Source organism: Eumetopias jubatus, unplaced genomic scaffold (genome assembly GCF_037043125.1).
Source record: "Eumetopias jubatus isolate StellerSeaLion01/CBP00866 unplaced genomic scaffold, mEumJub1_p1.0 scaffold_14, whole genome shotgun sequence".
In the NCBI taxonomy this organism is placed as follows: Eukaryota; Metazoa; Chordata; class Mammalia; order Carnivora; family Otariidae; genus Eumetopias; species Eumetopias jubatus.
The window spans coordinates 14044163-14070396 of record NW_028274820.1 but is presented as its reverse complement, the minus strand read 5'-3'; the positions used below and the strand labels follow the sequence as shown (position 1 = coordinate 14070396).

General features: G+C 43.3%; 1 protein-coding gene and 1 pseudogene across 4 annotated transcripts in view; one reads left to right on the top strand and one right to left on the bottom strand.

Annotated features, from left to right (window-relative positions):
• Positions 1-26234, top strand: part of POU6F2 (POU class 6 homeobox 2) — a 473745-nt gene that overhangs the window by 353739 nt on the left and 93772 nt on the right. For all 4 annotated transcript variants that reach the window (XM_088018442.1, XM_088018441.1, XM_028108923.1 and 1 more), the window contains exon 5: positions 2258-2598. In XM_088018442.1, coding sequence (XP_087874568.1) covers positions 2258-2598 — 341 coding nt within the window. The remainder of the gene's footprint in view (positions 1-2257; positions 2599-26234) is intronic.
• Positions 17237-17889, bottom strand: LOC114213652 (small ribosomal subunit protein eS8 pseudogene; annotated as a pseudogene).

Genomic DNA, 26234 nt, shown 5'->3' with positions numbered 1-26234 from the left:
CTAGAGTAATTCACCAACCCAGTGAGCACTTCCTGTCCAAAATGGAAGCTCTACAAGAGACCTGAGAACATAGATTGGTATTTGGTGCCCCTGGGAGCTGTCAAGCTACACCGATACACGTGTGCCTGGCTTTGAACAAACCCAATTAAAAAATACTACTAATAATAAACCTGGTTATAAATTTAAAAACTGACTTAACACCAGAGGCTAATTGGGAGTGATCTTCGCACCACTTTCAAAAGATAGGCTCTCCACCTTCTCTAAGGTCGAAAATCATTCAAACTTCCCAGACCCCCTGTTGCAGGCAGTCCATTCTCCACATTGTCCTTCAGAAATATCACCTGAGCCATGCTGTGTCATCTGGACTTTTCTCACCTTCCAAATTGTAATATCCTCTCTTCCTTCCTTTCGAGGAATGACCCCCCCCCCTTGAACCCTCTCTGCTCTTGTTCCACAACCTCCATGGACACTGCCTTGGCCTCTCTAACCCAACAGGAAAACCCCTGTCCTGATTCCCTGGGTCCTTCTGGTCTACCATCAGCAGAACTCTTTAACAGTTACCCCCAGAATTGATTGTTTTTTATGAGTTAATCTTATCTCCAGAAATAAACTATGAACTACTTGAAGGAAGGATTGTCTCCTTAAATCCTATATATCATTCGGCACAGTACTAGTGTGTTGCTGATGTTCAATAAATTTAACAAAACGATTCTTAAATTTACAGAGTCACTGCTTGATTTTCTTACCAAGTTCTCTGGGTGTCCTCAGTATATGGTTCAAGGTGCACATGCTTCTCAAGAACCTATTTGTTGTGTGAAGGCAGGTAATGCAATATTCCACTTTACAGAACCAGTAGATGTTTTCTAAAGGAGCATTTTTTTAAAGATTTTATTTATTTATTTGACAGAGAGAGAGAGAGAGATCGTACAAGCAGGGGAATTGGAAGGCAGAGGGAGAAGCAGGCTCTCTGCTGAGCAAGGAGTCTGATGCAGGACTTGATCCCAGGATCCTGGGATCGTGACCTGAGCCTAAAGCAGACGCTTGACTGACTGAGCCACCCAGGCGTCCCTAAAGGAGCATTTTTAAAAAAAGGAACTAGTTTAATGTTACAAACAGCAGTTATTACTGTTGAAAACGTTGACTAATTCTAGGTAAGGGAGAAACAGGAAAACATTTCGGCCAAGGCCTACGGGTTCAACGTTGGGATCCTTATATTTTTTGGTAAGTTTGTTGGAAAGCTTTTAGACTGAGATTCGGGAGAGGAAGGAAGTGAACTTGTAACAGCAATTTTCTCTACATCCTTATTTGGCCCAACTAACAGTCTTCCTGCTGCAGAAATTGTCCAGTGGTAGATGGGCATGTGAGAACAAATTTATGAGATCACTCCCAATTAGCCTCTGGTGTTGTCAGTTTTTAAGAAGCTGGTCTTACTTTTCAACTAACAAGGAAATCTTACAAAGATAATCTCATTCTCTCGGTTCCTGGCCTGTTTCTGAGGTAACACGTCTAGTTACCACTGTAGGGTTCACAGTAGCCTCTACTGTACCCTTCCAGTTTGGGGGTGGATGGTGAGGGGGCCCTGTCTCTTTGATCAGCAGGCAAAATATTCAGACTCAGACTTTTGTCTCTGCAAAACCGAGAAGCATGTACCATGTTTAAGAAAAAAAAAAAAAAAAACAAAAGTGTAGAAACTCGAAACTAACATGTCTAAGCAAATTGGCGCGGTCTGAAGTAGCAGGTGACGGAGACGCCATTGATGGGACTCTTGAGCAAAAGCAGACGGCAAACAATTTAGTTTCTGTTCTTAACTTCAGTTGGGCATGTGCCAAAAGAATTAAAGGGGTTGAACTTTTACACTCAAGAGGCAATCTTGAAAGCCTCAGTGTCTTTCCCAAGCCAGTGCGGCATGGGAGAGAGAGAGAGAGAAAGAGAGAGAGAGAGAGAGAGAGAGAGAGAGAAAGTAGGTAAACGTTACTCCGTTCCTGGCACAGCCCTGCCTGCCATCACTCCATACCCTTGAAAGCCACGCCTGATGGGGGCCAGGCTGGGCCTCTCCAAATTTTAAAATCTCCCCCACGAAGCGCCTCTTTTCTCCCAGCGGCCCCCCACCCCGCAACCTCAGCACCGAAGAGATGAGGGCGGGAGAGCAAACTTTCTGAAGGACTGCCCTCTCGGCTCGCACAGAGCAAGTTGTCAGAGACCCCGCCAGATGTGGTCGTGTGTGTTTCAACTGCACGTTCCCTTTCTCTCCTTGTAGCTACCTCATCCCTGAGCTCCCAGCTCCAGCAGCTCCAGCAGCTCCAGCAGCTCCAGCCGCCGCCGCCGCCGCCGCCGCCCGGGCCGCAGGCGCCCCCGCAGCCCCCGCAGCCGCAGCCCCAGCCCGCCCCGCCCCAGCAGCCGCCGCCTCCTGCCTCCCAGCAGCCGCCGGCTCCGCCAGCTCAGCCCCCGCAGCCTCAGCCCCACCCCCACCCCCAGAGCCAGAGCCAGAACCAGAACCAACCGTCTCCAACTCAGCAGAGTGCAAGCCCCCCTCAGAAACCCAGCCAGTCTCCGGGACATGGCCTTCCGTCGCCGCTCACGCCACCCAATCCTCTGCAGGTATGCTCCCCGCCCCGCCCCGCCCCGCGAGCACCGGGGACCTGCCCTAGGGGCTGGCGCCGTCCCCCCACCATTCCCCTTCCATTCCCCCACCCCCCCCCCCCCCGGCCCCGCACCGAGGCCCAGGGCCAGCAAAACTTAGCAGCCCGGGCTGCAGCACCTCATTCAAACTGATCTCTCAGACCTAGGGAGGAGGAAGCGAATAGCAGGCAGCTGGGGATGCATGTAAACGAAACAAATAGAGAAGCCCAGTGATGTTGCCCTCCAATGGATAAATGTTTTCTGTTTCCTCCTGTGAGAGGCCAGCACTGGAAGTGCACTTGTAGCCTGTAATAATTCCATTTTATGATACTTTCTGAAGGCAGCAAAGATAGCATCCAATTAAAATTATTACCAGCACAGTTTTGTAGCCCCGTGGAGAACTGCATCTCCTGTCCATGAGGCATGGTGGTTATTTCTCTATATTATGAATACAACAGTGTCTTACCTTAAGTACTTTGTGCTCTTTTGTTTCTATTTTTCTAAAGACTCTCTGGGGTTAGGAGGGTAAAGAAATTCAGCCCCAGTCTGTGTCCCAGATTCCAACCATTCCAACCATGGACCAACAAGTACTCTAAAACGATGCACAGAGCCACAACAAATCCGCATCTTTATAAAATAATAAAGCTTCCGTACATTTACTTTATTACCTTGAGGCCGAGGGAATCAAAAAATAGATATTCAGGCTAATTATGAAAGCTGATCTTTACTCTCCCCTCACTCAGGAATACATAACTTTGAAGTTCAGAGAGCCATTCTTAACTTAGATGCCTTTAAAATAAATTAGCTTCAAAACATAATGACTGCCATGTCAACACCTCAGATCCAGAAATGAATAGCTCAGGTTTTGACTTACATAATGTTGGGTTCCTCAGTGAGATGACAGATGATTTAGTACAAAGTGAGCAGCCTAGGCACTCATTTCAAATGCCAGCTCAGCCCCCTCCGTGATCCTCGCTCGTGAGGCATGCGCAGCCCTCCCCTACCTGAGGGGGACAGTCGTAATGCATCCTTAGGTCCTCAACAGCAAAGTATGAGAGGTCACGCTAGAATGACACCCGGATAGGAAGACAAGTGGATTAGAGACTTAGTATTTTAAAACTCACTTTGTTGTCCCTTAACTTTGTTTCTGTGAACTTGGCCCAAAGTTTTCTTGGAAATGAAAGCATTTGAGTGAGATGAGTAATTGCGTTTTCCCTGGCACTTGGATCATGGCTACTTTCAACGTGAACGTTCTCTTGAGTCGGGTTTGAAGATGTATTTTTTAAAATCTTACCAGTGTGAGACAGCATAATACCTTTGACCTGGACTGACATGAACACACGCTATGAAAATCTTCAGTGTGCACTTGACATCTACAGAGAAAATAGGTACAATCAAACTTACAAGATGCAGGACTGCAGCCGTCCTAATGTTTTCAGCATTCGGAATTCAACTCTATTATTCCAAAGAATGAGTTTAATGCTTTTTAATGCTTTTAAATTAGACGGACCTGTACACCATCCGGTTAAACACTTCCTCTACCGGAGCCACCTAAACAGGTGAAATAAAGAAAAAACTTGTCCTGCTCTGAGGGATGAGGTTACTTAGCTCAGTCCTCAGTTGTCTATTTATAGAGTCCGGTGTTCCTGACAGTGGAGTGAAACTTTGAGCTCTGTGGATATCAGTCTTTTCTGAACACTGTCAACATCTTATAAATCTCTATTGGCCAGTGAAAGCCAGGTATAGACAGCCCATTTGAATGGCTCTTGACAGGACTTGTAGATGAGGTGATCCGTCTGCCCCATGGAAATAAATTCTATTAGGAGAATTTCCAGAAGTTGTCCTAATGGTTTCCTTTGAAAGTCCAGGGGATACATTTTGTGTGGTATTATTTTTGCAAGAAATGAAGGCTCGGAGCCACATTTCATTCCTTATAACCTTGAGAGAATAATTCTAATTTTTTGTTCTTGGGGTTTTAACTTAATACTCTAACTTCTGTGGATCTAATGGATGACCCCTGAAAGAATGATTCGGTAGAGCTTTTAAAAATGTTACCGAGTAGCTAGAGAACTAATTTTGAATAAATATATATCAGTAGGAATAAAAGGATTTTTTTTTCCTTCACGATAGACATGTGTAAAATAAATGGAGAATTCCATGGTTTTGAAATACTGTTGTTGTTTTTTTAACACTAGTTGAAAGGTTTTTGAGTTTGTGGAATATGAAATGTTTGAACTCTTTAAAAGGAACACTTTAAAAGGACCTGCAAAGATATTTAACTCTCAAAGGTAATGATCTTTATGAACCAGAATAAGGTGTTTTGTTTGAAGATTATTAAAGGGAACAAAGATCAACTAAATTCATATATGACAGTTTACATTCTATTTTACGATTCTTTATTTTCACGTGGGCTTTGTCCTTCTGCATGTTTCAGAATCTGCTTGAGAGAGTTAAGAACAATGCAACTTAGGTTGTCAGGGAAAACCAGTAATTCGGAAGGTTTAAAAAAACAAACAACTTTGAAGGATAATAATTACTTCTACAGTGTGTAGAAGCTGTCGTAGCTTCAGAAAAAATAAATAAATAAAAGTGGCTTGTATGGGTCTCACTGGGTGAGGTCATTTCTCGAGATGAAAAAAAAAAGATGAAGACCACTGGCAGGCCGTATCACTCTTGACTGAAATTCTCCAGATAGTTCTTGTCTGGTTTTTCTCTAAGACTGCAGTATAAGTTTTTCACCCTTTTCCTCAAGTCCATGAAGTTGACTTCATTTACAAAAGCCAGTTGTTGCTTCAAGACAGAGAGAAGTCTCGAGGATGATCACTTCAGAGAACTAATTTTGATTGCTCCGGGTTATAGGTGAGAGGTTGTCCAGCATGAGTACCAGAAGCTGGCCCCCGGAGGGCTGTCTTTAGAATCTTCACTGAGACTCAAGAGCTACCCACCCACAAATTCATTCTCAGGAGGGATGAGGAGAGAATTGATACTTCTCAGTATAAATAAGAAAAACAGACTTGGATTTACAAAACACATCGGTGGGTTGAATTTAATCTGCAGGTTCCAGGATAAATATCAATCCATACTTCGTACTTTTGCTCTAACCCACTGGCCACGGGCTGTGCCAGAATCTAAAACTAGAAATACAGAATGTGTTGGGTAGGAGCAGATCAGAAACATAAACAGAAGGAACTTTTGGGGGAGAAAACATAGGGTCTCATTCCTAGATAGAAAAAACAATGTTGAATTCTAATTTGAATATACAATTTTGATCTGGATAAAGACCCTAAAGAATATTGAAATACCTCCTTTCCCTGACCTTTGAGATGGCTTTTCTTGAGCCCATTCCTTGGGAGTTTTTATTTGCCCTAGGGAAATTATAAACATTGTATAAAAGCCCTGGGGTGTGCATGTTCCTTCATCGGTGATCTGGGGATGAGCCGGACGTGGTTGGAGCCTAGTCACGGTGCCACAGGGCTTTGAGGTCTCATTCTCGTTCTGACTCTTCTTCCAAGTGACTAGCTGACCACTTTGGACGAGTCACTTTAGCTCTTTGGACTCCATTTTCTCATCTGTTAAATCTGTGGTCTAGATAATTTTTAAGATCCCTTTCAGGCCCCCGAGTCTATGTAAATGTTGGTAGGCCTCTGTATTGGCCACTGAAAACTCGATGGTCCTCAAGATTCTCTGGGTATTCTTCAAGGTCAGGTTAATTTCTTCGCACTCAGCTGGTGGCAGAGGCAGAGTGGAAAGAGAGTGGGGACAAACATAAGTGAGGTAATGATAGCAGAAGCAGATTGTATCTTAGCCGGAGACTCCAAATTAAAGTCAAGTTTTTATCCTCAGAGAGTCACCGCTGTAAGCTCTGGTCCCAGATTGCTTTTCCACACCTGTGCATTAGAGAAGCTTAAGAAACCAAATGCTGCATTTAACCTTGGCCTTCCGCATGCCGTCTTGCATGGCAGGAGGCAGGATAATCATTTCCTTTTCTTGTTGTATTGCACATTTTAATAAATAACAGAGGGAGAGAGAGATCAGTGGAAGCAGTCCAGGGAGGGAAAGTTATCTGGGCTTGGATGAGGAGTGAGGGGCACGGTCACCTCCTCAGAGGTGAAGTTGCTCGAAAGATAGTGTAAAATTGTTCTCGACCGTGTGCATTTGCCAAGGTAAAGGTCTTGTTACCATTCAGGCATCTGGCAGTAAAACCGCGTCCAAATTCCACCTCTGCTATGCAGAGGACCCAGCCTCCTGATCTTCTCGTAAGTTCCAAAGTGTGTTGAGTGATAGAGAGGATGGTACATCATCCCTTTTTAAGACCCTTTGGGAAGCAGTTAGACAAAACATGAGTTTCATCCTTTTTAAAGCAAATGGTCTCCAACGGGGGGCTTCTTCCTATAGAAAGACTCAGAATAACGCTCTATGTTAACTAACTGGAATTAAAGTAAAATAAAAACTTAAAAAAAAAAAGAAAAGAAAAGCTCAGTGCCCTGGGCCACCCTCTTTTTTCTCTAGCAGTTAGTCTTAATTTAGCATGGAATTAGTCAAAACTTCGTGGGTCTAAGTTTTTTCATCTCTAAGGAGGGGGGTAAAATTAAACACTTTCTCGAGCTCCGTCTTCCACTTTATTTGCAGTTTTATGTTAAAACCTCTGAAACTGTGTTGGGCGACCCATGCAGGTGCAGGAGAAAAACAATCTTTTTTCTCTCCTTATCCCAGGTTCTCAGGCTGTGGCCCATAAATTAGACTAACAAAAGACAGACTAACAGGAGGAAAACAAATTGGAGTTTATTAACTTGGGCGTCACACATGGGAGCACTCAATGATGAGTAACTCAAAGGGGGTGGGTTTACATAGCATTTTAACAAAAGAATGATACATCGGTAGAGAAGTGACAAAGGAGACGGACTTGGAGCTTCTAGGGGTGGCAAATTGTGGGAGGGCAAATATGGGGAATTTTTGTTTTTTAAGATTTATCTATGTTAGAGAAAAAGAGAGAAAACGTGAGTGCGTGCACATGATGGGGAGGGGCAGACGGAGAGGGAGAGAGAGTCTTAAGTAGACTGCACTGAGCGTGGAGCCCGGAGCCCAAAGCTGGACATGGGGCTCCATCTCCTGACCCTGAGATCATGACCTGAGCAGAAACCACGAGTCGGATGCTTCACCGACTACGTCACCCAGGCGCCCCGATACTGGGAATTTCACAGGAAGTAAAGGCTAATTTCGGCAAGATCTGTTATCGATTCCTTTCATGCTGAAAAGGGTTTCGAGTTGTTCCCAGACACCAACTGCTGTCCTTTTAGCACATCTATGTCCTGCTTTTGGCAAATAAGGGAATGTCAGAGAGCTTTTCTTATGTCTACTTTTTGATTGTCTTCAGTCAAAATAATCCTCATGCTGAAGTGACACCTTGTGGGGCGGCATATTCTGCTACCCTTTGTAGTTATAGTCATGTAACCCCTTTCTGGCCTTGGTGATTCAAAGGGAGCTCAGACATGTCCTTGCCCACATGAGGCTGAATCACAGTGTAGAATTCTGTAGCCTGGACCAAGACTAAGGTGAGACAAGGGATGCACTTGGGTGCAAAACTCAAGGTGCCCCCCAAAGTGCAACTGTCAAGATAGATAATAGTTTTTTAAAGATTTTTAAAAATTTATTTATTTGAGAGAGAGAGAAGGTAGAGCGAGCAAGAGAGAACATGAGTGGGAGGGGAGGGGCAGAGGGAAAGGGAGAAGCAGGCTTCCCGCTGAGCAGGGAGCCAGATGGGGGGCTCGATCCCAGGGGCTGAGATCATGACCTGAGCCAAAGGCAGTTGCTTAACCGACTGAGCCACCCAGGTGAGCTGATGATAATATTTTAATGCAGTATTTTTAAAAATCAAAATGAATGCCAAAATCCATGATGCACTGAATATCAAAGTTTGGATATAAGATCAATAACAACCTTGAGTCATACTGGAGTCTGAGACAAGAGGAAAAGTCAGCAATACTGATTTTGTTGATCATGAATTTTTTTTTAAAGATTTTATTTATTTATTTGAGAGAGAGAGAATGAGAGACAGAGAGCATGAGAGGGAGGAGAGTCAGAGGGAGAAGCAGACTCCCTGCTGAGCAGGGAGCCCGATGTGGGGCTCAGCCCGGGACTCCAGGATCATGACCTGAGCCGAAGGCAGTCGCTTAACCAACTGAGCCACCCAGGGCCCTGATCATGAATTTTTTGCATTCATTTTGATTTTTTAAAATATCACATTAGATGTTGTTCATCTTGATGACTGTGTTTTGGGGCAAGCAAATTTTGTGCCTGAGATGACTGCCTCGCTTCCCTCATCCTCAACCCCCACCGTTGGGGTACTAGCCGCGTAAATGATTTAGTTGGCAAATACCCTCCAAGGCCAGTGACATTGTGTCCGCTGTAAATTCCATCCAGGTCTTGAATCCCACTTTCCAGTTGAACTTGACAATTGCACCAAATTTTGCACAGTAGAAAGGCAAGTGTGTGTTGGAGAGTGGATCGGAGCAGAGGAATGTGGTGGAAATCCATCCTCACTAAACTGTGTATGCACGGGTCTAATAAACCAATCACTGATTGAATTGAAATGTTTTTAATTTGGTTGACATTTTTCACTGAACTGATTTATGGTTTTATGAAAACAAGTAAGTTTGGTGACAATGGACAATGGTATCACTGTGCAGGCACCATTCTCCCTGAGCAATTCAGGCTGTGAGGAGCTTTCAAAACCGGGAAGAGTCCATGCAGTGTGAGTAAGGCTTCCTCTTGGGCTTAAAGAACCAAAAGAAAATTCATTACTCTGGAGGAGAAAAATCCACCCAAACCCAGAGAATTATCATGGAGATTAAATATAACATACTGATGGAAATGCATTATAGGCTATAAATACGTAAAGCAAATGTTGGTTATACTACTGTCCAGTAAGTTGAGGGTTTCATTCATCAGTCACTGTTTCAGGAAGAGGTTGGGTGGGAAACAGGAGTCCCTTTACCCAACCGTACTCAGCACTGAATAAAATAAACAAAGCATGTTTATCCGCATTCTCTGCAAGGGACGATTTTTCCTTTTATGAAAGAAAGAAAATCTCCTTAAAAAAAAAAAAACCCTCAGTTCAACATTACTGACATTTCAAAGAATTTATTACAAGCATTTGAGATCCAGGAGGAACAACAAAGTTTATATTGCTTTGAGAGTGGCAGGGGGAAAATTAGTTTACCAAGAATATACTTATATAGTGCGGTGCTTCTTTGTCATTGTCTAAATTTACCATTTCTGGGTAGTTCTGTGTAGATTAGTCAAATCATGTAGAAAAGGGTTTAACAAAGCAGACAGCATGTTCACTGACTATGGAAGCTCACGTCAAGTAGCGATAGATAGCAAGGGTGCCAGACTCAAAGGGGGTGGAGAGATTATTGTTGCATTCGAACATGGCAAGTTATAACTTCCCCCAGAAAGCAGTCCGCTCTGAGCATGCCAATGGGCAGATCCGTGGCTTGTCTGCGGTGAGCTCAGCAATGAGACTAGAGCCACACACGACGTCCAGTTCCATCACCATCTGTCGGATGGGGCTGATAAGCAAATCTCCAAGTCTATTCAGAATATTTCTGAAACTGTTTTGCCTCCATGTGCATAGATGCAGGTTTTAGTGGAAATTTGAGACACGCCAAATGTGCCGGCTGGCACTTCACTCTGAGCAAAATACAGCCAGTATTTATGCTAACGTAATATGGTCTTCTTGGGGCTTGCATGATCAAGTATTATTCCTCCTATTTGAGCCTCAATTCATTTCCCACAGGTTTGGGATACTTTTTCCACAGGCTTTTAAATTGACTTCCACAGTATAGACTTGGAAGTGAATTTTCTCCAGGTTGTAGAGAAAGCACTTCTATCATGATCTGCAAACATTTATCGAGCACCTGTGGTGTGCATGGTGGCCCCAGGGAAGGTTTGCTGAACAGACAACGTGGTGCCATAGAGAACATGGTTTTTAGAAGCAGACAGACTTGAACTTGAATGAATGCTGGCTCTGCTGGGCCCTTGGGGTCAGCCCATCCTTGGCCTCGATTTCCTCCTTGGCTGGAGGGATGATGTGAGGAGTAAATGAGATGACTTACATGAGAGTTTCTGATAGATAGCTGGTACTGAAAAAATACCAGTATCCTGCCTGCCTTCTTTCCTTTCTTTACTACTGATACTATCATCTGAGGGGGACAGGAGACAAAAAGACCCCTCAAAGTTGAACAAAAAGCAAATATTCATGGGAATATAAAAATGCATGTGTCCACAACAAAACCATGCACTGCACACCACAGCAAAACCCATCTAAGCTAACATGAGGCTAATAATCACACACAAGTTTTGCAGAGTCCAGTCGGAGAGGTGAGGAGGCTTTCTGAGAAGGGGAACATGGCAGAGGGAGGCTGGGGCACACAGAGCAAGGGCAAGCCTGCACAAAGGCCTTGGAGAAGGTAGGGAGCAGGAAGAAAGAGAATTGTAACCATATGCTTCTGTAATCTTAAAGAATTCTCACTCAACCCACAGAACGTCAGATTCTCCACCAATGTTATTAAGATCCAAAAATTATTTTTTTCCTTCTAAATTCCCAAAGTTGTGGGTTTTAATATGTGGGTGAACAGGAAGAATCTTGGTGATCCCGATTCTGCCACTCTGTGACCTTGGGCAAGTCGCCTGATCTCAGGGCCTCCGTTGTGTCACTTAGTATATGAAAAGTTTGTATTAGATGATCTTACAGCCCTTTCCAGGTCCACATTCTGTTTATGAAATAACACAAATAAGGTGGTTTGTATGGAAAGAAAGAACAATGTGTGTACCACACCATAACCCACAACAGGTATGCAATACTCAAGAAAGACTCCTGATAATATGTGGCCAATATTTTCAGTGTGTTTTAAAATTTACAAAGTGCGGGTGCCTGGGTGGCTCAGATGGTTAAGCGTCTGCCTTCGGCTCAGGTCATGATCCCAGGCTCCTGGGATCAAGTCCCGCATCGGGCTCCCTGCTCCTTGGGAGCCTGCTTCTCCCTCTGCTTCTCTCTCTCTCTCTCTCCCTCTGTCTCTCATGAATGAATAAATAAAATCTTTAAAAAAATAAATAATAAATAAAAAATTTACCTAGTGCATTTTACAGAGAGTATTTCATGCATTGGTCTCCTGGAATAACCATTATCATTTATCGACTCTATCTGTGTATCTTATACTTTCTGAGTACTTTGGCCTCTCATTTCCTCCTCACAAGAGCCTAGAAGAGGCAAAAATTATCTTCTGTTCAGATGCAGGGAAGCAGACTGTCAGAAAGCTGAAGGAACTTCCTCAACATTACTGTCAGACTTCAGAGCATCTCCATTTATATTTTACTGCCTCTGCGATTGTTCATTTGGGTTGTTGGTGAGTTATGTATTCTTACTCCCTTATTTGGTTGCCAGCATTTTCTAAGGCAAAATTTTCCAAAGTGTTTTCCACAAAACACCCAGGCCAAAGAAATTGCAGTGAAAACAGCTTTTATGGTAGGTAGGTAGATGACAGATAGATGGATGGATGGATGGATGGTTGGATGGATGGATGGATGGATGGACGGACAGATAGATGATGGATAGATAGATAGATAGATAGATAGATAGATAGATAGATGGGAGGTTAAATGGATGAATGGATGGATAGAGAGAGAAAGAGGCAGGTACCACACACTGCATGCCACTCCTAGATATTTCTCAGTGAATAGTAAGACACCAAAAGCTAAAACACATCCTGCAGTAGAGGTCTAGTCAACATTATCTAACCAAGAAATTCTCAAACTTATGTAACCACTGAACCTTTTTTTTTTCACATAACACTAATTAATATCCCATGGAAAATCCCTCAGCAACTACTCTAAGGCTTCCTTCTCTAAATTATTGCAGCATCCACACAACTAAAATAATCTTGCATTTTTTTTACCTAGGACGTCATGCAAAAATCCACAGGCCAAATCCTATGGACTGGACAGTAGAGAAAACAAAGTTTAGAGAAGTGGGGAAAGAAGGAAGAAAAAACTGAAAACCAAAGCAAGAGCAGGGAAAGCTGAAACCAAGGATGGTCCTTACAGTTGGCAATGAGAAAAACCAGTGGGTCAAAAAATTAAGGGAAGGTCTGCCTGCGCTGCCCCTCAAGGCAGCTGAGGTCTTGGAGAGCTTCTCCTTCAGCTGGGCTTACCCCCTTCCTCTTCTTCCCTGCCCATTATTGCTCCTGTTTACACAGCACTGTACCTGGAGTCGTGGCTCCCCATGCCAGGGCATGGAGAAGTGACAGCAGGGTACCCCTGGGCCCCATGACCCCCGGCAGCCCCACAGAATCAACAGGACAGAGAGGGCATGCTCCCTCCTCACCATACCCGCGTCCTCCTGCCTTTTGACTGAGGAGTTTCCAGTGGTCAGGACGTTTCCCCAATACCGTGACAACCGCCTTCTCAACCCGTGGGTGTTAAGAGTGGTTGGAATCCAAACCACAGGTCAAGTCAGTCTGCAATCTGTATGGCAAGCTGGGTGTCAGGCCTCTAGAGTCCCAGATGTCAAAACTCTCTGTCTGTGGGGCACTCTCTCTCAGTGGTGATGCTCCCATCCTGACTCTTCCCTTGCTTCCTATTTTAAAAAGAGAGAGGTAGTGCCTTGGAGACACTGGTGTTTTCCTTCTCTTTCATCCTTCTCTGTGGAGAACTAAATTGGGCATTCTGGCTTCAGTCCAGAGATAAGACAGAGAAAGGCGCCATGTTGAGAACAGCGGTTGCAGAGTTCCTTCTTACATGTGTAAAAGGAATCCACATGGCAAAGGTTCGGGTGCTCTTTAGAGTGGCTGTCCACTGGAAGGGCACTTCCCAGTCCTTGGCCACTCAGTGGGGATACCTGTGAGGACACGGACGAACGCAGTGGTGGGGGGAGCGCCCTGCATGTAGATGCCGACGGCTCTCTTCTGGAAACTAGTGGCTCTCATCTGAAAGCCCAGTTGGGCTCGGATCAATGCAACTTTCCAGCCTGACACATTTTGTCTGAACTGTTGTTTGACTGGGATCAGCCATCACTTCGTTTTCTACACCAGAAGAAATGGAACTGTCATAAAAGAGAAGTCAAGTCAGGGAACTCCTTCTTTTCTCAGCTGGGCTCCCTTTCCTCCCCGAGGCTGGCCAGTCTTTCCAGAGTTGAGCTCTCCGTCGCTGCATTGTGAGGTTATGAATGTGGCATTCAGAGAAGAAAGCAATGTTGAAGGGGTTCAGAGAGAAGATTTCAGAGAAAGCCTCTCACTTCCCCCCAAAGAAGCTCTCTTGAGTCTGGTTGTCTTTGGAAACTTATATGTTGTAAATCAGAGGGAAAGTCATCTTGTGCCTCTGTCTGAGGTTCTAAAAATTAACATTCCTTAGAGTAATTACCACTTCCAGTATTCTGCACCCCATGGAAGGAATTTGACCAATCCAGAGCGAAAAAAACCAATGGGCCTTGGAACCAACCTGGGTGAGGCAGAAAGTTATTAAAGGCAGAAACCAAAAATGGGGTATTTTCTAACCTCCCCCAGTGTAAATATCACCGTGAATACATCTTAAGCATCTTCAAGGCACAACTTGCATACCATTTTCATTGCTACTGAACTTCCTTAAGTGATAAAGGAGGTATCTTCATACCAGAAAGGCAGACCTCCATGTAATCAAATATTTTCTGGGCCACGGGGGCCCATTATCTCACTGCCTTGTCTGAACTCCCTCCTTCTTCTTGGCTCACCCAAGCCATGTCATCTCCAAACAGCTGTGGCCATGCCCACACTGTATTTTGTTCAACTCTTTGCTTTCTTTTTTAAGAGAAAATTTACATTCAGTGGCAGTGGTTCTCAGCATTAGCTGCATGTTGGGATCCTCTGTGGAGTTTTTTTCTTCAGTACCAACACCTGGGTGAACCCAAGTGGGGCAAAGCATGGACAACAGCATTTTTAAAGAAGCCCAAGTGATTCCAACTTGGAGCCAGGGTTAAGGACAGCTACCGAGTGTCTTGTAAATAGGCTCCTAATTATTCATTTGTAAAAAAGCAAATTCCTACATCTTATTTATACAAAATACTTTATACATGACATGTCAGTTGCAGGAGTTGGTGCTAACTTTACTTCTATGATATAATAAAACTAGGTCGGGCACCTGGGTGGCTCAGATGGTTAACCATCTGCCTTCGGCTCAGGTCATGATCCCAGGGTCCTGGGATCGAGTCCCACATCAGGCCCCCTGCTCAGCGGGGAGCCTGCTTCTCCCTCTGCCTCTCTCTCTCTCTCTCTCTCTGTCACTTATGAATAAATAAATAAAATCTTTTAAAAATAATAATAATAAAACTAGGTCTTCATTTCTAAGAAAACTGAGCCAGTGTTACTTCAACCCTCCCCCTCCCCCAGATTCACAGCCCATCAGGAAATGAAAACAGCCATAAGTGTACTTTGTTATCCACTGGAGCCTCTCCCAGGCTCTGAAGTTGGGTTATTAGCCAATATTTGCAGAAAAACCTCACACCTTGTGATTCACCTCTGACACACAGAATAGGAGAAATAAATAATCTTTTAACACCCTTTTGTTCCAAACAAGAACAACTATCTGCTGCTGGTTGAGAGTTTATTAGATGCCCAGACTGCTGCTAGTTGGTGTCCCATCCAATCTATACCAGGGCTTCTCAGGCTTTTCTTTGCATATGAATTCCCCTAGGACCTTGATAAATGTAGACTTGGATTCAGTAGCTCTGGGGTAGAGGGCCCACCCCAGATTCTGCATTTCTAACCAGCTCAGGTAAGGCTGATGTGCCTGTCCCTCCGCCCACATCTTGAGTAGTAAAGCGCAACGAACCTTAGATGTCCCACTAGCTCACTTCACAGGTGAGGAAGTTAGGAGTAAGGACCTCTAAGAAGCAAGATTCAAACCAAGGTCTCTCTGACATAAAACCTTGTCTACTGTGCTCATCTGCCTCTTTTTAGTCTTTTTTTTTTCATTGTGGGATTTCCATCTGTTTAAAGAGATCTCATTTAAATCACATAATGATTTCTAACTTGCAGATGAAGCTGGAGGTAATTGCACAGTTTGAAGAAAGACTTCACCCTCCCCTCTCTGTTCTTTCTTGTAGCTCCAGATCTCAATTTCAATCTTACCATTGCTCACGAACCAGAAACTCTGAAGTTAGGGGTGAGGGTGCAGCCACACATTCTTCCCTTTATTTGGTAAATCTACTAGTTTTGTTGGAACCTTTTCTACCTAATTGAAACTCAAGTACAAAGAGATTGAAATGGTCTGTGACCACTGAGAAATCAGAGCTCAAAAGTCAGTGGGTCTCATTCCAATTTTTAGGCCCTAGATCGCCTGGCTATATGACTATGAAGATCACTGCTTCCTACATCCTCACCATCTGTTGTACAGCCATGGAATTGCACGTGAGACTGTCTGCTTCAGTGAGGGGTGAGGGAGTATTCTCCTACATCAGCATTTCAATACACTTTTTCAAGAGCAAAAGCCCCAAATCAATGTAAAATGGTAGCAAAATCATCCTCCAAATGAGGCCATGCAGAATCAGAACATAGTTCTTTTTCCCTGATGAAAGATCTGATAGTGTGGTTTGTGAAAGCTCTTTCCCCTCTTCATCAGGAGTGTGGGAGCTGGTTACAAAAGGACATTCACATTAAATAGCTTCTCTCTAGTCACTTCTTTTTTTTGTTTGTTTGTTTTGTTTTGTTTTGTTTTTTAATTTTTTTATTGTTATGCTAATCACCATATATTACATCATTAGTTTTTGGTGCAGTGTTCCATGATTCATTGTTTGTTCATAACACCCAGTGCTCCATGCAGAACGTGCCCTCCTCAATACCCATCACTAGGCTAACCCATCCCCCTACCCCCTCCCCTCTAGAACCCTCAGTTTGTTTTTCAGAGTCCATCATCTCTCATGGTTCGTCTCCCCCTCTGACATACTCCCCTTTTCTTCCTCTCCTGTTATCTTCTTCTTTTTCTTTTTTCTTAAAATATGTTGCGTTATTTGTTTCAGAAGTACAGAACTGTGATTCAACAGTCTTGCACAATTCTAGTCACTTCTAAAAACTGGCCATTTCTGCTAGAATGGAGAATTTGCTGTGTGACTATTGGGAGTGGTGCCATCATGGTGAAGCAATGTATTCTTCATAAAATGCAAGAGAAGTCTTCAAGAACATCCACACCTTCTAGGTTCTTAGCATGTCATTTTGGACATCCTGTAAGTGGGCATGTAGACCCAGTAACCCAGGCAAATCCTCAACACTTGCCCAATGTCTGCCTCTACCAGGTTGGATAGACAGGTCTTACTGATTTGATGGCTTCAGGAAAAAATAATCTCATTATTAACATCTTCATCTTCAAAGAACAGAAGAAACCTAACATAACTTGTACAAATATCAGTCACTAGCCTTAGAATACACAAATGAATGCATGGATTGACCTAAAAGAAAACAAATCGGGGAAATAAGTTTTTAAGTCCTGCCAACCCAAGTCCGATATGTGGATGGACTTGTATTTGCACTAAAGGGTTAGACTATATGTGTGTTTTGTAGACTTTATTTTTTTTTAACAGTAAACACCTTTTTCACGTGACCAAAGATAGGAGGGAGGAAGATTTATTTGTCTTTCTGGCTTTGATCTTCTTCAGCTAGAACTCTAGCTCCTTGCCCTGCAGCATGGAGCCATCTGCTCTTGAAGCGATGCACGCGAGAAGCTTGCCCTGCTGGAAACACTCCTCCAGAAGACTGCTGATTTGGCCACTCTTTTTCCTTTCATCATATTTCTTCTGAATTTTGTTTGATTGGGGTTTTTTTGTTTGTTTGTTTCTTTGATTGTTTTTTGTTTTGTTTCTTTGATTGTTTTCCTAGGCAGTCAGTTTGGCCCCCTTCTTGCAGCCCAGGGACAGTGCATAGTGGGGCTCCTACCACGGTCGGTGCAGGGTGCTGCCAGTGAGCCCACGAAACAGTTCTTCACTGGTGCAGACCAGTTTTTTGTTGGAAGCATTGTAGACAACATCAGTAACCCTTGTTTTGCACTTACAACCCTCAGAGTCCAGGGCAGGTCCCCAGTGTTCAGCCTCAAGGCACGGGACTTCTTCTGGCCTCCCTGAGAAAGCAGACTGTGTGTATTTGAGTGGGGACCAATCTCTGTGTTGGCCGTGAGGCTTCCCAGCTCATACTTCCATTTCTCATGGTAGGGCTTTCTCTCATCCCCCGTCTTGTCCGGAGAGATGCCCATCGCTCTCCGTGCTGGCTGCAAAAGAGCTATTATGTAGCCTTTCAATCTCCCTAATTACATGTATGTGTGCTCCATATTCGTGTGTATATATAGTTGCATTTATTTGATATATACATAGGCACATATTTATTTAAATTTTTTTAGGAACACCAACTCAGGGTTTCTGTGAAGTGTCCTCTTACAAGGTTATCCACGTAATCTGGGCAGATCAGCGGAGTGTGAGCGCAAGGGGAGAAATGACATTGTCTGGGGTCTTCCTTTCTTTCTTTCTCTGCCTGGGACGTTTTGGGGAGAATGACTAAGCACTGCCGGAGATTATGAATTTGCTTAAGTGTGAATGGCTGATTGCCGCGTGCGGCGCCGGCCCTCCCCGAAGGTGATTGACTGGGGCTGCAGGTCTTCACACTCGATGCCTGGATTTGACTCGGAAAGTCTGCCAAGTCTTTTACTCGGAAATTTATCTTAATTAGATCTGAAAGACCTGCCACAGCAGAATAGTCACACCGATTAAAATGAAAAACAGGAGAAATTACTGATCAAATTAATCATAATGTCGGGTTACAGCTGTAGGTCTGATGTAATTTGCCACTCCAGTGAGTTACATCGGCCCGGCCCGGGAAAGGGAGCTGGCTTTACGCTGATCCGTAACACCCGCCCGCTCCAGGCGCCCCGGTAGGAGGCTGATTCCATTCATTTTCCTGGCTGGCTTTGACCTCCCTACTGCAACGAGAAACAAATCAGGCACCAAACAAATGGAAGGTGGGGGGGGGTGGTGAGTGGGGAGGTAAAGGAGAAATATTCTCTTATCCAAGTGATTGTACTGTTTCAAAATGGTGAGCTTTTAAAAGTTGGCTGGACAGGCTTGCGGCTTTGTAGCTTGTTGGGGGTTTTGCTTTTGCTTTTTCCACTTAACCTCATTTGAGTTTTACTTGTGGTGACCTGGCATTAATTAGATGCAGAGCGAGAATCAAAAGGTCAGAGGACAAAGTCTTTGGCTCTAAGCAATGAGAAAAAAAAAAAACCTTTAGAAAAATCTCCTTGCCAACATGGCCCTACAACTGGGGCATGGATTGAACTAATCTAAAGTGTCACAACAGAAGGGGAAGAAACCTCAGTTGTTAATGCTGATTGTCCCCCATGAGGATATGGTCCTGGAACTCTAATTTTTAAATAAACACCACTTGATACCATACCATGTGTTAGGGCGGGGTGGGGGGCAGGGGAGAGAAGTAGGTGAGTAGGTGGAGTGTACTAATTTTTTTAATAAAACAATTCAGAGTCCAGATTCTTTTCAACACAGAGCCTTGATTCATTCTGTGTTTACAAAACACCTCACCCTATTAGCAATGCAAAGAAGGCGCCCTAAAGCACACCCCGGTCTAGGCTTCCCACTGGCTGTCCTCAGAAGTTGGAATTTAGGAGTAATGTAGAACTTCTCTCCAGCCAGTTCTGCTTTATCGGGGAGCTGTAGACACCTCACTTGGGGAGAACCCTTTTGAAACAGAGGTGACAGGAAAGTACAGAAAAAGGAAGCTTCCTTCCCAATCAGTGATGATCAGATGACTCTGGAGCGGCAAGTTCTTCCTCTTCGACCATATGATGGTGGCCCAAATCCCATCTGGTCATCCCTAGACCAGATGTTTATACCTTTCATCCCCAGTGTGACAAGGCCCCTATCCTTTCTTCATCCCACCAGGAATAAGTTGGGTACATTTTGTAAACGAGGGAGCTAGGCAGTCACAGGAGATAAGATGGCCTTGGCACTCAAGAGACTCTGCCTTCTGGACCTTTCTTTGGATTTGTATGAAAATATAGGTGGGACAACGTGCCCAGATTGGGGAAGGTTATAGTAACCACATTTTGCGTGGTTATTATATGGGCTTTGTATCTGGTTCATAACCAGAATTTTTTAAAGGAAATAATAAAAGAGAATAGAATATACAAGGGCATCATGTCACAGATAGTAAAGCTATATGTTTTTTCTTGAAGCTTCTGTTTAAATTATATGCATATAGATAGATAGATATAGTTACATATAGAGAGACATATATATGTAGAGAGAGAGAGACAGAGAGGTTTGTCCATATACGTGTGTGTGTGTGTGTGTGTGTGTATTTTGTATGTCTGTATGTGTTGGGTTGAGTTGTCAAGTGTATTTCTTACCATGGAACAAGGTCAGAAGAATTTGAAGAACCCTACCCTGAAAAATCTAGCTCTTCAGGGAGGCCAAAGTGGGAATTCTTAAACATAGAATAGCTCAGGAAGAAGGTTTATTGGTATTCCAACATATTCAATGTGACAATGGGCTCCTCAACACTGAACACCATCCCCAGCAGTCAAAAAGGACCTAAACAGTTCTGCCACTCACCTCCCACCCTACCACATACACAGCATTGCAGGTAACTTCAACATTACGCCGCTGCCCCTGTGGTGGAAAACTCACATAAAATTCATAGTTTAACAAACCTACTAAATGAGAAATGAAGTAACATATTAAAAATGGACAAAGCAGTCCCAGGGAAAGTGAAGAGATCACTGGGTTCCTGGAACATTTATCAAGGGGAAGACCCTGTCCCGAGGGCTACAAGGTGGGAGCCGCGTCCACAGGTTCGGGTCAGAAAACTCGTGGGCTGGAGAGCGCCACATCCAGAGTACCCAGAACCTCTCTTTGGTTCTCCTACCTAGTCTGACCCGGGGCAGAGCTGGCATCGTCCTCCCTGACCTGGTCTTCCTAATTCTGTTTTGTCCCTGATCCGATCCACTCTGCAAACCATGGCTAAGCTAAGCTGCCTCAAAGAACACTTTGTTCCATCACCCTCATGCTTAAAAAAAGCCCTCTTTGGGCCTTCTTAGGCTGGGCACTCTGGCCCTCCCCTCCACTGTGTCTCCCACTGACCCCCCCGCCCCAGGTGCCCTGTGCAGTCCCCCTCCCTGGCTCTGCTGGGGCCCTGCCTATTGAGGCATGCCTGCTTTCCTCACCGCTGCTCTGTACTCCCTGCCTGGCTGTCCAGCCCTCAGTGAGTGCTCTTCTCTCTGATTCACACTTTCAGCACTTAGCGCATACCCTCCGAGTCTTTTTTTTTTCACCTATGGACAAGTTTGTTGTCTTACTTGAATTAAAAGCCCCTTAAGAACAGACACTACGTCTCACACCTCTGTACATCCCAGGACTGTCAATAGTTGTGATGATTTCTCATGTCACAGCTATTCATTGCACAGATACATAAGTAAGTGCCTATTATCTGACTGCCTTAAATTTACTTGCAAAATTACTCGATGAAGATAACAATTACCAATGAAAGAAATGTTACCCATTACTTTTATATTTAGAACAATGCCTGGCACATAATAAGGACTATGAAAACCTTAGATCTTTGTTTTGATTGTGATTTCTTTTTTTTTAAGTTCATTTATTTATGTATTTAGTAATCTCTATACCCACATGGGGCTCGAATTCACAACCCCAAGTTCAAGAGTCACATGCTCTTCTGACTGAGCCAGCCAGGCACCGCTATGATTATTTCTTTGGAATGGTTTTAACACCATTGTTCTTTGCACTGTCTTCTCAGTGGGCTTTGGAAAATGCAGAACTTCGTTTAGACTGCTTCAAATCCGCTTCTTTCCTTTGGCAGGAAATGTTCATCAAAGCAAGGACCACCATTTCTTGTTTCATCTTCTGTACCCTTCCCCCTCTTCTCAACAACCCATGGCAGTTCTTGATATTCAGAATAAAATAGAAAGAGGAGCAGGCCTTCTTAATATTTTATAGATCTGATTGGTCTGTGAGTTAAATCGTATTTTCCAAAGCATAAAAGTATTATAAAACAGATAGATAGACCCAAGGAAGATGAAAGGGAATCTCCTACCAAGGGTGTACCTCAGGCCCCCACCATTGGATACCAGAGACTCTCATGTGACACGCTCTGCTACCCCAAACCCCCCTGGTACAGAAACTCCCAGTAGAAAAATGATGATCCAGTTTAAACAATGAAAACACCGTTGAGCTTTTCATGCCAGGAACTGTGCTAGGTGTTTTGTATATGTTTTCCTACTTATGCCTTGCAATCATTTATAGTAGTAAGAAAACCAAGACTTGGAGAAGCCAGTAATTCACCAAAACTCCACAGCTTCTTAGAGGTGGGGCTGGGATTTGAGTCCAGAGTGTCTGGCTCCAACGTGGAGGATGTCACATGCTCTTTTAAATGGGATGGTCTCTGTGTATGCCTCTTGACCAGCATAATTGCTAATAGCACCCATTTCACACTCGGAACTGTCATGGTTTGGACAATAAATCATTCGGGCCCCTTCTCCCAAGCTATGCTCGCTATACCACCTCAGCATTTGTCCAAACTGCCTCCACCTGTTTTCACCTCATGGGTGAAATGGTTTAGCTAGAAAAGCTAAGGCATTTGGATGTCTTCTTAATTCAGTGAAAAGATGGAATTAGTCATTTTTAGAAATATGTTGTGTTCTTTCTACTTGGCAACTTAACTAATAATTTTTCAAGATGTGATCCTGTTTGAGACAAGAGAATCCTTGGATGAGGGCCATGAGGGCCATAGGAGATACCTTCTTTTCCCAAATGACTTCAAAAAACCTAAGTGGGATGGTTCTTGGATCCTGGCTGAGGTGACCAACACAATGCTAGCAGAATTGTAATTTAGAACAGAGAGCTTTACCAACCCCCCCAAAAGATGATGTTCAATGATGATAAGTGATGGATTAAGATGGTGTTCAACATATATTATAAGGAGAGGCAAAGAACTCAAACACACATACATGCATGCATGAAAATAGAACTAATGATTTTTTTAAAGATTTTGTTTATTCAGAGAGAGAGAGCATGCACACACACATGGGGCAAAAGGCAGAAGGAGAGGGACAGAAAGAACCTCAAGCAACCTCCATGCTGAGCGTGGAGCCCAACTCGGGGCTCAGTCTCACAACCCTGAGGTCATGACCTGAGCCGAAATCAAGAGTCAGACACTTAACTGACTGAGCCACTTAGGCACCCCAGAACTAATGATTTTTAAAATCAAGGTGAATGAGAGCCAGAAATGCAATGTTATTAAAAGGTTTGCAGGTAACATGGAGGGGAAGGGGTACAAGGTTTCCTTAACAAGAGTGGGGCTCCAGAGTACTCATTGCTCCAGCCTTTCTCCTTGTAGGTGGGCGCTGAGGGTGCTTCAGAGAAGTCATGATTCCCAGATTGGCCACACATCAAAACCACATGGGGAGGTTTCTGCAGCAAATAAATCATAAGAAAGAGAGAGAGCTTGAGATGAAGGGCTAGGGGGTTGGACATGTAGATCAAAAGACACAGTAAAGAAGTTCATGTTGTGGACTTTATTTAGATTATAGTTCAAGCAAATGTAAAAAAGAAAAAGAACAACATTTATGAGACAGTTGGAAATATAACTGCTGAGGGGATGTCTGATGATGATCAGGGATTATTTTTAATAACTGCAGGTGTGATGTGGTATGTAGTTATATTTTTAAGAGTGTTTTCTGAAGATACATACTGAAATACAAATGAAATGGTAGGATGCCTGGATTTTCCTCAGATGATGTGGAAGGGAAGAAAATAATATTGGTGGAGGTTGTTGGGTAGGGTATGGATAAAAGAAGATTAGCCATGAGCTGATAAGTATTGAAGCTGGGTGATAGGTAGGTCCATGGGAGTTCATGATAGCATTGTGTCTTCTTTTACATGTATTTAAAATTTTCCATAAGAAAAAATAAAAAAAGTTTAAATGACTTGGAGATTCTTTAATAATATAGATTTATATTATTTAATATTTTAATATTAATAGTTAATATTATAGATTTAATAATATAGATTCCCCTCACCCAACCCAAGAACTACAAAATCAGATTCTCTGGGGTGAAGCCAGTGATTCTGATGATCAAGGAGGTTGAAAAACTTCTGCCCTATAGAAGTGTAAACAATTTCTTAGATCAGGACAGGTTAGCCAAGGCTCAACGCAGTATACATACGAAAAATGGTTGATGGGTTGAGACACAGCATCCTAAGAAACTGAGGTTTTTCTCAAGTGAAAGACTGAAAAAGTGAAGACGGTTGTTAATAACTGATGAAATGTAAAGAATAGAAAGGGTACTAGGAAACTAAAAATAGAAAAGATCTTTCCAATTTTCAAAAAAAAAATGGGAGGGCTTCCTCTTCAGTGGGGTAGATTAAATATGTACATTTATCTCTATACACCCTCTGGGAACCCCACTAAAATGATACTAAAGGAAATTTTTTTTTAATCATATAAATCCAAAAGGGAAAAGAGAAGTGGAGAAAAGACAACAGTGGACAAGCAATGTCAACCAAATTCTGGAGATGCAGGTGGAGGAGATAACCAGGCTGAGAAAGCTAAACACCAAGGTCCTGAAAGGGACACAGTGAGAAGCAAAGCAACCCTGGAGCCTCCAAAAGCTTTGGGGATTGCAGATGTCAGGTGCCATGGAAGATGGGGATGGCAGGGCATGTTGTTGAAAATAGGGGCAATGGTTAATGACTGCATAATGAACAGTTAGACCGTAAGCTGCCTCCCCAGTCCAAGCAGACAGGCAACTATCTCCCTAGCAGCTTTATGCAAGAGAAATTGAAATGAGAGACCCTCTAGACCTGGAGACATAGGTCTGGCTGGCTATGTGCTGGAGAGAGCTCCTTACTGCTGACCAGGACATCAAGGGAAAGTCTTATCCTGAATGATAAAACCTGGCCTCACTGGGCCACTTACATCATACACAGGTGTTCAAGTATGCAGGCATCTCACTACCTCCCCACCTCAACCACCCCAGGTAATTGGTGGATTCTTTTCTGGAGAAACCTAACTACTAATCAGAGAGAAAAGACTCAGTTGTCAATATTTGCAATCTCCAACATCACCAGGTCCCTGCTTTATTTTTATAGTGGAAAGACAACAAAAAATGACTAAATATTTGAGAAATGCCTTTGTCTGAAAACAGAAACTAAAACAAATGGGAGGGGGGAGACATTTGTTGGAAATAGAAGCAATAGAAGAAGGAGAACAATTTTATAAACATTTTAAAATTAATATTCTAGGGCGCCTGGTGGCTCAGTTGGTTAAGCGACTGCCTTCAGCTCAGGTCATGATCCTTGAGTCCCGGGATCAAGTCCCGCATCGGGCTCCCTGCTCAGCAATGAGTCTGCTTCTCCCTCGGACCCTCCCCCCTTCATGCTCTCTTTCTCTATCTCATTCTCTCTCTCAAATAAATAAATAAAATCTTTAAAAAAATAATAAAAATGAATAAATAAAATTAATATTCTATAGGATATCCAAAGAGATCATGCATCCACAAGACACGTAATAGGTACAATACATAAGGACACTTAAAAAATAATTCAGGGTGAGGTGCCTGGGTGGCTCAGTCGTTAGGCGTCTGCCTTCAGCTCAGGTCATGATCCCAGGGTTGTGGGATCAAGCCCCGCGTCGGGCTCCCTGCTCAGTGGGGAGCCTGCTTCTCCCTCTCCCACTCCCTCTCACTGTGTTCGCTCTCTCGCTGTGTCTCTCTGTCAAATAAATAAAATCTTAAAAATAATAATAATAATTCAGGAGATAGATAAGTTAAAATAGTTATAGCAGAAATAAAAATTTAATAGAAGGTTTAGAAAATAAAGAAAATCTCTCAGAATGTAGACCAAAAAGACAAAAAAGATAACAAATTAGTAAAACAGGGAGAAAATACCAGATCAGTCTAGGAGATCCAACTTCTAACCAACAGAATTACAGAATCCAAAGGGGGAAAAAAAAAAGACAGAGCAAGAGAGAGAGAAAATTACCAAAGAAATAATTGAGGAAAATTTCCCAGATTTGAAGGATGTTATCTCATTGAAAGTCTCACTGAATAAATAACCTAATGAATGAAAACAAAACAAAACAGCTGAAGCATATCATTCTGAACATTTTCTGGAGGAGAATAGGTAAAATACAAGAAATCAAGAATTGGAATAACACTGGGTTTCCATAGCAATACTTGAAGCTGGAAGACAATGGAGCAAAGCCTTCAAAATTCTGAGGGAAAATGGTTTTCAACTTGTATTTAATATACTGCCAAGCAATCTATCAAACATAAGAGTAAACTAAAGATTCAGATGCAGAGTCTCTGGAAAAATTTTGTCTCAAATTCATCTGTCATGCATTCTTCATCAACTTAACTGGAAGTGTTCCACCAAGACAAGAGAGTAAACTGAAGAACAGGAAGATTGGAGCTTTACCATCAAAAGGGACAGAAAGGAACCCCTAGGCTGATAGTTACACAGCGGGCTTAGAAAGCAATCAGTTTCCACTGGGCCAGGACACGGAGGACTCTAG